General features: G+C 42.9%; 1 protein-coding gene across 5 annotated transcripts in view; it reads right to left on the bottom strand.

Annotated features, from left to right (window-relative positions):
* Positions 1 to 12,860, bottom strand: part of ARID5B (AT-rich interaction domain 5B) — a 136,281-nt gene that overhangs the window by 65,122 nt on the left and 58,299 nt on the right. For all 5 annotated transcript variants that reach the window (XM_072340396.1, XM_072340400.1, XM_072340397.1 and 2 more), the window contains one exon: positions 3,279 to 3,509. In XM_072340396.1, coding sequence (XP_072196497.1) covers positions 3,279 to 3,509 — 231 coding nt within the window. The remainder of the gene's footprint in view (positions 1 to 3,278; positions 3,510 to 12,860) is intronic.

Below are 12,860 nucleotides of genomic sequence, written 5' to 3'. Positions count from 1 at the left end.
TCACACAGCAAATGCTAGTAAATTAAATGTATTTACAAAAGTTATTCCACAACAGCAACCCCAGGGGCTGCTAACTCAAACAATTTTGACAACTGTCTGTAGCAACGGCCTGGAGTTGAAGAGAAACGACGATTGCTCAGATGCTGGCAGAGGCTCCAAGCTGCCGGCCCCCTCAGCAGGTATTTGTGGTGGCAGCCCATGCTGGAGGCACAGCTGGAGCTGCCTGCAGCCCCGACCCCTGGAGGAAGCTCTACAACGGACTGCAGCCATCCACACAGGACAGCCCAAAGCAGCTGGGCCTGGAGCACCTCACACATGTCCTCCAGCCATGTCTGAGGAGGGAGCTGATGCATAGCATCTACAGACCTTTAGGATTTAAAGAGACAAAAATCTCACACCAAAAACCCAGAAGTTTCCACCTTAACTTCTGTCAACAAAACTTGATCGTTTCCTGCTTTATTTATTTTTTTGCTAACCTCAGAATGGGGAAAAAGGGTGGAGGGACGAGAAGGAATCAGAGCAGAACAAAATGTTTTTGTTAGAAAGGTGTAATTAAACCAGGGATAATACTTCCTGGAAAAACATTTCTCTCTATTAAAACTGCCTAACAAGAACAACAACTACGTGCCACGGTGAATGGGGCTCTTTGTAGAGGTGTTTCTGATGTCTCCTTGGTATTAGCTGTATCTCTTGCATGGTGTTCCAGTGCTCAGAGGAGGTGCGGCACTTTACCCAGCAGTTTCTGAAGGAACCCTGCATCCTCAGCAGTAGTCTTGGGATCTCACAAAGGTGTTGTTCATCCACACTGCCCCAAATTACGTTTGCTTTAAATTATGGGGAGTTCCAGGTGATGGAGAAATACACAGGGTCCCATCTTCATCTTTCTGCACACTTCTTTCATTTGCAAGTTAAAAAATAGCCAAGCTCCTCAAAATTAAATGGGTCTGGATCACCTTATAAGCAGCTTTTCAGAATTTCAGCCACATTTCTGTAATCTGGTCTCCCCCTCAGATTGAACTGATAAATACCAGTGCCTTGGAGTAATCAATTTATCTACTATACCACCCTGCCTCTGTTTAGCTCTAGCAGTCATCACTTTCCACAAGTGACATCAGCCTACAAGGTATGAACATAAACTGTTTGTATAATGAACTGCTGTACGTTTTATTGTCCAGCCAGCAAAGAAAGGGATAAAACGACACACTGCCTGTTGCCGTCAACAAAGGTAGTATAACTGACACCGCGCAGCCTGCAATACAGTGATGGAACCATATACCGGCTAGTTTTTCCTTCTTAGCACAGCAGGGTTTGCAAATTCTACCACATCATTATTTTTGTAAAAAATATTTTTAAAGAATAGTTGATTTTTTATTTCTTAATAGGCGTTTAGAAAATCTGCTTCTTAAACCAAACTATGTTTTAAATACACATTATTAATTTCTATGGCAAAGATTTCTGTGGCTCTGGTTTGATAATGAGATAATTGCCTTGCAAAGGTCAAGAGAATGGCATAGTTAGCTTTCAGAGACTGAACAAAGCACTTGCTATGGTTCACTGAGCGTAGTTTCTGTATCACTCCACGTCTCTTTGATTCATCTATTACTAATATTCCATGATACACTTACATTATGAATCCAACTATTTCAACAAACCTGTAATCAAGGAATGACCCTGAATAAAATACTCTGCAGAAAACAGATGGTATGCTCATCAAACGCCTTCAAGCCCAAAATAACCTTTCCTATATGAGAAGGATAGTCAACTAAAACTCAACTTTATATTCTAAGGTAAAGCTCAGAGTAAATAAAACTCAGCACAATACTACTGAGTTACTGAAACAAACTTCCTGGATATTTCATTCATTTTTTCCACCTCTCCATCCCCAAGAGGAACCGACGTTTATAGTCATAATTCAAAGCCTGTAATGTTTGGTGTGACTGTAAGTGGACTTGACAATTTGGACCTAATTTTGTAAAAGCTTAACACCACAAAATTAAAACTCTTCATAGTAGCAACGTGCTCCAGTGACAACAGTACAGGAGGACAGCTCTTTCCTACCTGCATCAAGCTGTTCTGTGCGTGGTACAGCAGCAGTTCCACGGCACTGAAATGCCTCAGCTCAACCTGCTGAGCTGGTGCTCCCCTCTGCTGCCATAAGAAAGGCCTGGACTGGGCAAAAAACCAGTAACCAACATGCCAGGGTTAGGACAAAGGGGGACATTGCTCTCCCATTACAAGCACTGCCGAGCACCTTCCCTCTCGCTCCCATTATTATGCATTAAACACATCTAAAAAACTGTCTAAAAGACCACACGAGCTTCTTGCAGAGATGTATGGAGCTCACAGCAAAGGTGCAGCCCACCGCTATGCAAGGAGATTTCGCTAGCATGAATTGTGGTGCTCATCCATCTAGTGCTAAGGGTAATAAAACTTGATTCTCATAGCATAGGCACTTTGTTAAAGAAATCACACTGGATCCATTACATTCATTCTCACACACGTTCACCAGCACAAATTCTGTACTTGGGTTGACTCAACAACACAGTGCAAAGCAAAACAAAACCAAGTTTTAAATCACCTGGCAGCTACAGAAGCTGCATCTTGCAGCACACCTTCTTCCCAAACCATGAGGGACTGCAAACTCCCCTGAAGCAGCATAATATTCTCTATACCCTTTGAATTAAGAGATCACATCTTAGAACTGCCTCTGCACATGGAAAATCAAACTCCTAGCTGAAACTCCTGCTGAAAAAGCCCATCTTTCAGGAAGGCCAGAAACACACAGTCTATAGGTGGCATTTGTTCAAGGCCCTTGGAGCAGATGCACAGCTGATGAGTGCTCTGCAGCAGCAATGGGATGCACAGGGAGTTTTCCTGTTTTGCATTTATTAGCATAAAGCACCAACAATGACTTTAGCAAAACAACACACACTGTAAAGCTTCTGCAAAGACATAGGACACAGGGTAATGGTTAAGGGAGATAAATTTCAAATCCAGACAAGGGATCCTTTCACTTATACTGAGTAACTGTGCTACATACTCTGTCCATGTAACATTATCTTTGATTGTGATAAACTCAAGCTGCAAATGTGAGATCAGTAGTAGCTAGAAGCCTTCAGACTCAGTAGAAAGAGCACATTTGGTACTTAAAATTTCAAACAATAAATAGTATTGATTCACTTTAAAGGAATCACATTTTCCCCTTGGAAATCAGTGAACACTTAAGAAGAAAAATGTCCTTACTGTGTAAAAAGGAAAATAGCTGTTAAGCGACTTACCAAACTCATCACATATACTCTCATTTTCTATAAGGGTTGGATGATCAAATGTATCCCGACAGTAGAAGATTTGGGGGTTCTTGCTTGTTACTGCAATGCCACCCAGGGCTAAAACGAACTGGTCTGTTAGTATTGAAGAAGGCTTGTCCTGAATGCGCTTTAACATGGAACGATAGCGACAGTACTGTGGGTAGCTGAGAATTAGCAGGTTTGAATCTTCATCATCCTCACCTGGAAGAAGAAAAGAAAAAAAATGAATTACTCTTATTGCATCACTTATTGCATCAGAAAAAACACAGAACAAGGCTGTTAATCAAGGAGCTCAGAAAACCCATGGCCCAAAGGTCATTAAAGGTCATTATTATGGTGGTTTCTGAAAGAAAAGTTAAATAGTTTAGAATATTTACTGAAACAGCTTCTTCTCTGGCTTCCTGTCCAGTTCTGTCATGCCTCCCCACAAGGGACTCCACCTGACTAAGGAAACCCCACTCTGAACAAGCTGGCCAATTGCCTGAATCAAAGTGCTCGCCACCCTTTGCCAACTTGGCTGCTTTGATAGAAATATTATCTGCCATTTTCACTCAGCTCTCTATACAGCCCCACTGAACTCATGTTGACACTACCTACTGCCTTTTAAAAATAATAACACGTGAGCCACACAGAGCACAGCTACTAAGGCCCTTCTGAAGTGCCTGATACCGGCAACCACCAAAGGGCCCCAGACAGGAGCAGGGCTGCTCCAACCCATGCAGTAGTGCGAAGCTGCCCAACAGGTGGAGGGAACTTCCCTCGTATTAACTGCAAATGCAGCAGGACTCAATAAAACACCTACAGAGCACAATGAACAAATGAATTTCCAAGCAGCTCACACCGTCTAAAGGTATGTTCAAAACAAGAAGCAGTCCTGAGCACGCTTCTTTCCGTTCCCCTGAGCTTTACATGATATTGGGCATAAAGGTGGCGGATGCTGAACTATCACAATCAAGTTTCATCATATGACAACCAGCAGGAAACCTAACAGCAAAAATCCAGAGATGCAAACATGAGAAATTAGTCATTTGCAGGTATGCAGCCAGTACTTAACAGCACTTCTTTTTATGCTCATTTATCTCCTCAGGTGGGGCAGCTGAACATGCCTTTCCCTGCATGCCAATGAAGACAAAGCAAGAGAGCGCGCAGCTTACATTTTCTGCTTACCCTGATTACTGAATAACTCAGCTATTTCTTCTGACGGAGACAAAAGGTCTAATATTTAATCCCATTACTAATACCGAAATCATCTTTCTTAGCCTTAAAGTAAAAATCACTTCAGATATTGAAAGAAATGTCAGATCAGCTCTTTCCAGCTAAATACAAAGGCACAGCTCGTCTTGATTTGCGTGAGGCAATGGAAATGTTGACACACAAAAGCCTACATTTTCAGAAGTCTCTGGAAGCAGACAGACCGTCCAGAATGTCACCAGTGCAGACAAATGCGACGCTGCAAAAACCTCAGCATGGCAGAGGGGCTGGGGAAGCCCTGCTTTTATGGGCACAGCTCCTGAATGCTGAACTTTGCCTGCAGCCCAGAGGTAGGTGGGGAGATGAAACCACTTGTGTACCAAAGTAATACATCGTGGTAAACGACATTTACGTTACTTCTCTGAGAAAGTGAAATTTCTGGCCCTAACATCTCTGTTCAGCCATAAGGATGTGGCCATGCCTCGATTTCAGTAAGTGTCCCACGAGCCTCCAAAACAACGTGACAACGGCTCCTGGGATTAGGTCAGTCTCTCCTTTATTAGCAAACCCTAAAATCAGATCAGGAAAACTGTTCTAGGAATTACCAAGCACATGATCCATCCTTTAGCTCCTCCGAGAGTTTCATATACGCCTGCCTGACCGTTATTACTACTTTATACCCCTGTGTAGATAGCGGTGAGCTGAATCTGTTGATCTGACAACGCTTTTCTCAAGCCAGGATGTGGTCAGCTTTTTAAACAGGGTACATATAAACGTATGTTCCATGAGCCTTTGTAGTAAACCATTACTTTCCAGACAAACTGCTCTAAGACCCCGCACAGAATTACGCAAACTTCCTATCCCTGCAGATCAGCATCTTAACTCAGACCCACGGCATAAATTACAATCACGCAGTTTTTCATTGGATCACTTTTACCCACGCTTGTGCAACTCCACCGAGTACTTCATGATGCGTTTTTTCCTCTCCTTATTCACTCACTCTGTGTTCAATAGAAAGCTCTAAGAATGAATAAAGACTGAATAAACTGAAGATTTGTTTAGTGAAAGACAAACAGTGTGCCTGGAACAAAGACTTTTTTTCTCAGCCACACCCACACAAGAAACGAGAAATCAAAGTAGACCAATCCCTAATACAACGCAAGCCCAAAGAAGCATTTCTCTTCTAGCACAATCTAACACGTCATTTAGCAGTGGGCTTAGTGCATATTGCTGAATATTTTTGGTAAACACGGTCAGAAGAAGTTTACTGTTAGGAGGATTGAAATGCTGATTGCATTTCCTTAAAATCCAGGAAAACAATGCGATTTCTAAAATCATTTGGATGAGGTCTTAGAAAACCACAGTGCTGTATTTCTGCGTCTCACTCTGTAGCTTCAGTAAAGAAAACAAGGTAAAAGACAATACCTACAGTATGCTGCTTCTAAGATCCCAGTGAAATGGCTCTAATCCTACGCTTATACCATAATTACTTGTTTTAATAACCCCCCTCCAATGTCAATTTTTCATTTACTTATATATTTCAGAGCTGAAAACAGCGCAACTGTAATTACAGCGCACGGTTCCGCCCCTGTGTTACAAGCACTGCCTATATATGCACAGATGTAATCCAACAGTTCCCTTTGTGAGGGGTAAAGAGAGCCGGGATTTGGCACAGCCTGGCATTTATGTTGGATTACATGTTCTTCAAGTTGTCTTTGTAAGTAAGAGATGCATGAAATGCCAAACACAATGAATCTATGCAAGAACTGACTTTTCAAATCAGCACAACCATTTTTAATATGTAACGCAAGACAATTAAAAGCCCCGAAAGAAAAAGAGCCTGCTAAAAGCATGCATTCCTAACAAATCCATCCAGAGCCAGAACTATTTACAGAAAGAACAGAGAAATACAGAAATGTAACTCCTTTTTGTTTGCTTGTTTCAGAAACATCAGAGTACAATGTTATTGCTAACCGCCATAATCTACTCCCAACATCAGCTAGCGATTTTTTTTTGCTTTAAAAAGACCTTCACACCAGGATTTTATAGAGCTTGATGGAAAAACTATGCATGTTCCTTCCTGTACCTAATTACCTCAACTGCAAAATCTGCCAAGTATTTTGCCCTTTAGTTCCTTTAATCGTATTAGTGCAAACGCATTTGGATGCCAACAGAAACAAACATTTAAAGATTTTTGCTTAAAAGGCTCCAAATATGTATTGGGCTCTGTTAGGAAAGCACACGCTCTGCTCCTTCCCAGAAAGCAGAGAGTTATTTCTTCAGAAGAAATATGAATTTGTGCCTCTTGTAAGACTAAATGTCTAGTTTCAACCCAATTTAAGTAAAATAATGTCAATACGAACTGCTCTCACAATGATTTATGCTACCTTCTGTTACTTTATTACATTAGACATTCCTTTCTCCAAGCTTTATACTTTTCGCCGTGCTCCTAGCAACCACATAAAGGCTGAGCAGCAACTTTACGCGCCTGGCATGGCTCCAGGCTCGACTGTTATTGATAATTATATTGAAGTTTCAATTTAATTGCTACTCTGTTGTGACACGGAATATTTTTTGTAATTAGGCATTTCCCATTTTCTGTCCATTCATTTTTTTTGTGTTACTGAAAACCACCTTTCTTTTCCCAGAAAAAAGCAGCCCGTCAGAACAATGATGCAGATAAGAGTAGGTACATCTGTTACTATCATTACCAACAGCGCAGTGTGAAGAAAAAAAATTCAGAGGAAAAAAAAAAACCAACAAAATTGTGAATATAATTTCTCAGAAGGTAATTTTCTTTTCAGTTTAAGTGCTCTTCTTCTTCTTCTTCTTCTTCTTCCAGTTACTCAATGATTTCCTGTTCTAATTACAAGACATTATACAGAAAGTCATTTTTAAAAAGGAAATGTACTGGAGCAGGAGACTCTATAGCGTCATTCGCTTGCTATGGTTTGAAATTCCAAACTTTTGCATCTATTTTATAAACCCCCAGCTTTACCCGGTGCGATTTATTCTGCCCCAGATCTACCATCTCTTCCAGAGCAGTTAACACCATTGTATACATCAAAGAGGAAAACACACTCGCAGTTAAACTGCAGGCAAAAGGGAAAGAAAAAAACAGATCTCTTTTTTTTTTTCCTCCCTGACTGTAGCTGTTAAGTTGGAGGCCGGCCAAGCCTGAGAGTGGAAAATATTAAAAAGTAAAAAAGGAAAAAAAAAAAAAAAAGCTTGTGATTAAAAAGCGAGAGAAGAGATACTCAGTTCTACATCGAAATGAACAAGCCGCAAACTATTTCATAAAAACATACAGTGACGTAAATTACACATCAGCGTTGCAGTGTTGTGGTTATTTTGAGAAATGGCTTGTACTGTAAGTCAGCTGGTAAAGCCCCACCCTTAATGATTTTGTAATTCTCCATACAGCGATCAAGCAGAGCAGTCATGAAATTGCCAAGAAGGAAAACAGACTGAGCTGCAGAGAGTTTGTAATAAAAAGATAATGTACTTTTAACATAACAGAAGTAGAAGATTGGTTTTATTAACTAAAAAAACTACTTAAAAGGTCCCAGGCTTGCCATTTGTTTTGATAAATGTTAACACAGATCTTCATATGATAAGCAATGGAAGTATCAGGGGAACCAGATAAAATGGGACAATGCTTTGCTGTGTGGGTAGCAAATTGAGCAGGGGAGTTATTTGGAATACAGAGCAAAAATGAAGGCAGCAGCAGCAGCAGCAGCAGCGTGGTGTCCATCAGCCTTCCTCCTGCTCGCTGTACGAGCCACTTTGCCATCTTCCATTAGCTGCACTACTAAGGGGGCATCCCACAGGACATGCAGATCACAATTAGTTTACTACTGCTTGCATGCATGGTGCAGCCATACCATCACTATGCAGCAGGTAGGGAGGGAAGGATGGCGCATCTGGGTACGTGGAGGCACTGGGATGGCAAGAGCTAGCAGTACTCAATGACAACAGCCAGGGCTCCCAAGTGGTCTCCTGCCCACTCAGAGCAGTGCTCACTGCCCCCAAAGCCTGGGGTAAGGCTGGGGCTTCAGCAACAAACTGAAGCACACATGATGAGATGCACTTCATTCCATTTGGACACTTTTTATTTCATGGTAGAGTTCTAGCAGATCCCTCCACAGTCAGACAGATCTCTCCACAACCTGTTCTTTGATAAGGCTCAGATCCTTTCACTCTGGAGCTACTACTGCCTTGTCATCTATGATGACTAGCTCAGTCCAGAGACTGGACCTGCAGATCAAATGACTGACATGAATGCCACCAGCGCAGCCTGCCCTGTGCCAAAGCAGTGGTTCAAACACACACTAGAACATCCCCTCCCAGGAGGTACACTTGCCACCAAGGCATAAAAACACTGAGGTCATCTGTGATAGAAGACTTCTGCTCTTTTAGCACTTAAGACTGGTCATCTGTGATAGAAGACTTTAGCACTTAAGACTGACCCAGTTCTCCTTCCCCTGTCCTGCTCCTTTGGCTATGATGTCCTGAAGGATGAGCAAGAGAACACAGGGAGATGAGATGAAGATCACAGAAACGTAGAATTGTTCAAGTTGAAAAAGACCTGTAAGGTATCTAGTCAAACCATCAGCCCAGCACCACCATGGCCACTAAACCACGTCTCTAAGAGCCACATCTACCCTTTCCTTGAAAGTCCTCCACCTTCCCGGGCAGCCTGATTCAGTGCATTACCACTCTCTGACAATAAGTTTTTCCTCATATTCAACCTGTGCACAGCTAAATGCAACAGCAGCAGGTTGGATGGGCGCATCTGAAGCATGCCTGTTGTACTAACATCCCAAAGGCCACAGCACAGCTTGCCAGCAGGCAGAACAAGCTTACTGCACAACCCAATCCCCTCAAAAAATCCAAGAGGAACAGAAAGAACAGAATGCTGCAAGAGTACCCAAAGAAGGAAGAAGAAACTTTGTGTTTATGACTTTAAAATCTTTAAGATAAATCTCAAAAGGAGAACACCTTTGCAGATCACCCTCTGGTCTCAAACCAGCCAAATAACCCCAATAATTACCCAGACACTGCAGCTGGCTGAGAACCAAGTGTCACCTACTACTCTGGGCACTCTTCTGAGTGACAGGATTGTTCCTCAATGAAATAACCTCCAGGACTGCATTATGGAAGGCTCCTTGCTTGACCACCTCATGCACCTAATCCTCTGCATAGAGGAAAGGCTCAGAGCTGCAGCAGGAATTCATGTGCCCTCACACCAGGATGCTGGAGCTTGGGTCACTGCACCACCACCAAAAAAACACTCCTGAGTGTTCTGGCACGCTGAGCCCCTCTTTCCTTGGGGATCAGGAGGCCTTAGCAACTGCAGCTTCTCCAAGGCACCTGCCTTTTCATTCCCACAGTCCCTGTTCGCTCTAGCAGTGCCACTTGGTGTGCCTTGACTGGCTAATTAGTAACAAGATCTAAAAATATTAATCTGAGAATCATATTTCACTCACAGATAAAGACAAATACAGTAATGATTTAACCCTGTGACACGGGACTGAAAATCTGTGTTTTTAGGTTTAAAACACTTTGAGTAAATTAATGACACAACAGGGATACTGCTTTGTTAGCAGGACCCACTTGGCTTGCTTTGAGAACCCCCCTCTATTTGAATGCTAATGCAATCAAGAACAAAGGCAACGTGTTGCAGGATATGGAACACAGTGATTACATTTATGTTTACCAGATAATGATGATGTTAACAAGTTGCCTGTAATTCTTACCTGGATGTCTGCCTGCCTGATCTTGCTTTCATACTGATCAAAAGGCAAAAGCTATTTTGCCAATACACAGAATACCAGACTCAGCGTTCCTACACGTATCAGATATTTCTTCCCTTGTAAGGAGGAGTCAGAGCTAATTCTGAGAATTTGGTGCCACTTCCCCAGCTCTCTGTTTTCTGTCACAAAGCCAGAAGAGCAGCAGTGCTTCAGAGAATTCCTAAGATTACTGTAACATTTGAAAGAGAGGACTTACAAACCTGCTGGAGATTTTAACTACTCTTCCACCCAACAGCAAAGCAGTCGCTGATAAAACAAACAAACAAACAAAGAAACAACATCTCATGTGTGTGTAAAGCACATGATTGAAGGACATTTCGCAGTCAGTGATGTGGAGTGGATTTGCTCTAGTCCTACTCAGTGGGGACAAAACAGGGCATGTTCATCAGTGACTGACAGTAGGTCCATATAATTAAATCTTCCATAATATTTATCCCATCAAAGCGCTTTGAGTTTAAACCCTACGTCTGACTTTGAAGAAGGCAAAATAAATTCAGTAGAGTTTCCAGGCGGACATTCAGTGCCCTTTTCCATACCCCGATGCAATATTCAGCTCTGCATAACCGCGGCTCCTGCTCTGCACTCCCCGGGCCCTCCTGTGCCATAGGAAGCAGGTTTATGAGGTGTTTCCAGGCTCCAAAGAAGAGTGACTGACAATGGTCATTTCCAGCTTTATATAACCCCTCCATCCACAGCCCTCAGACTGCTTTATGGAGATGAGTAAAAATTATTATCCCCATTACACTGGGAGAGAAACTGAGACCGAGAGAGCTTAAAGAATTTATTCCACATCTCTCTTAAGTAAGAGACCAATGGAGACAGCAACCAGCCAGCAGAAGTCCTCGCTGGCAGGGATTTCTGGGTAAGGAGAGTTTTCCTAAGTTTCCTTGAAAGGGAAGCGACCGTCCCAGCCTCCTGCCTCCACCGGAGCAGCGCAACACCAGGGAAAGTTCTGTGCTGAGGCATCTCTGCTGCTGCTCCCCTTGGCCCTGCCCGCCCACCCCAGCCACTCCTTCAGGCCAGGAGCTGCTGCCCGGCCAGGATCACCCCTGCACATGCAATAGTGGCACTGAGCCACAGATGACTGCAATGACAGCAGCTAGAGGAGGGGAACAGGGCCAGGGACACGGCTGAGGTCAGGGCTTGGCCCTGAGAACCTCTTCCTCGCCACCCAAATTTCCCTCCCTACTTGCTCCTCAGGGCACAGGAGCAGGTCAAACAGCCACAGATCACTATGGAAAATGGCTCTGATGGTTTTACACTGCCCTATTAGCTTTCTAAAGCAGATGGAGAAGGGGGAAGGGGGAGATTGGTAATAGAAGGGAGCACATGCTGCCTGTCCTCTTGAATGTTCTGGGTCATGTGGACCACTCAGGTTGAATGTGCATCAGCTTTAAAACAAGTATTTATCCTGGTTGTCGTGGTTACTGATAAGCAGCTTCAATTCTGCTGATAACAAAAATAAGAAAGAATTAAAAAGGGGAGGGGAGCACAAAACATAATTTGGTAACGTGACGAAGCCAAGAAGAGGAATTAAATCACATTGAACAAGCCAAGTGTACTGTAAATGGCTCTGCCTTCCTATTTGCTTTTAAATCATCGAAGAATCAAATATGGCAGCTGCTTCAGTTTTAACAAACAAACAGTGAAAATCCCTTCTAATAACGAAAGGAAATAATGATATACTTTCCTTTCGCTGCATTCAAACATAATTTAATTTTCCTGAGGTGAGATTTGCACAGGGAACAATCAGATAATAAGTGTTATCATTCTCATAGACAAAACTGAACCAGCACTTTGCAATTCAAAGTGCTATTTAATGCACCGTTTTCAGCAATCTCTGAACACCATCCAACATACCACTGTACTACGCTTCAGTACTTTCATGCAAACCTGCTCCTGAAAATACGCAAGCAAAAGAGAGTACAACAAGCACAAGCACTGCACTGCCGCTATGGCTGCAGCTCCGTGCTCCCTGAAGAGTTCTCATGAGCAGGTTTGCAACCAGGGACTTCTCCACCTTCTCTTTTCTATGACAGCCATTATTATGTGTCCTGGGCTCCTTCCCCCTGAAGCACAGCACTGCACAGAGAATACACTGTGGGCAAAAAGCTCTATGCTTGCAGAGAAATGGGCAACTGGAGCCACTGGAAAAAGAGGCACCCGCTGTTTTACAGGGATGATAATTAACCACTGGAACAACAAAACAAAGGCAGCAACAGGTTCCCTAAGCCAGTGCTCAAGAAAGAATGCTTTTCTCTGATGAAACTTCCCAGACTGATGGTTTCTAAACCTGTGGTCTGTTCCTTGCCTTCTGTGCTGAGGAGGTGAAGAGGTCCACAGCAGATCCATCCTTGCTTGGGAAAATGTAAAGGAATGTAAAACTGAAAGACATGGGAATCCACTGAGAGTCAAGCTAAGTTCCTGGGCTTAGTATCAGAGTAACAGGACTCCTGACATCTCCTCTCTCCTTCTTGTTCACGCACCATTCACACAGAAATGAGAGAAGTGCACAACACAGCCCAACTCTTGTGGGACTGTTACA

This window comes from Excalfactoria chinensis, chromosome 6 (genome assembly GCF_039878825.1).
Source record: "Excalfactoria chinensis isolate bCotChi1 chromosome 6, bCotChi1.hap2, whole genome shotgun sequence".
Lineage (NCBI taxonomy): Eukaryota > Metazoa > Chordata > Aves > Galliformes > Phasianidae > Excalfactoria > Excalfactoria chinensis.
The sequence above is the reverse complement of the archived record's forward strand: the minus strand, read 5'-3'. Positions and strand labels throughout refer to the sequence as shown.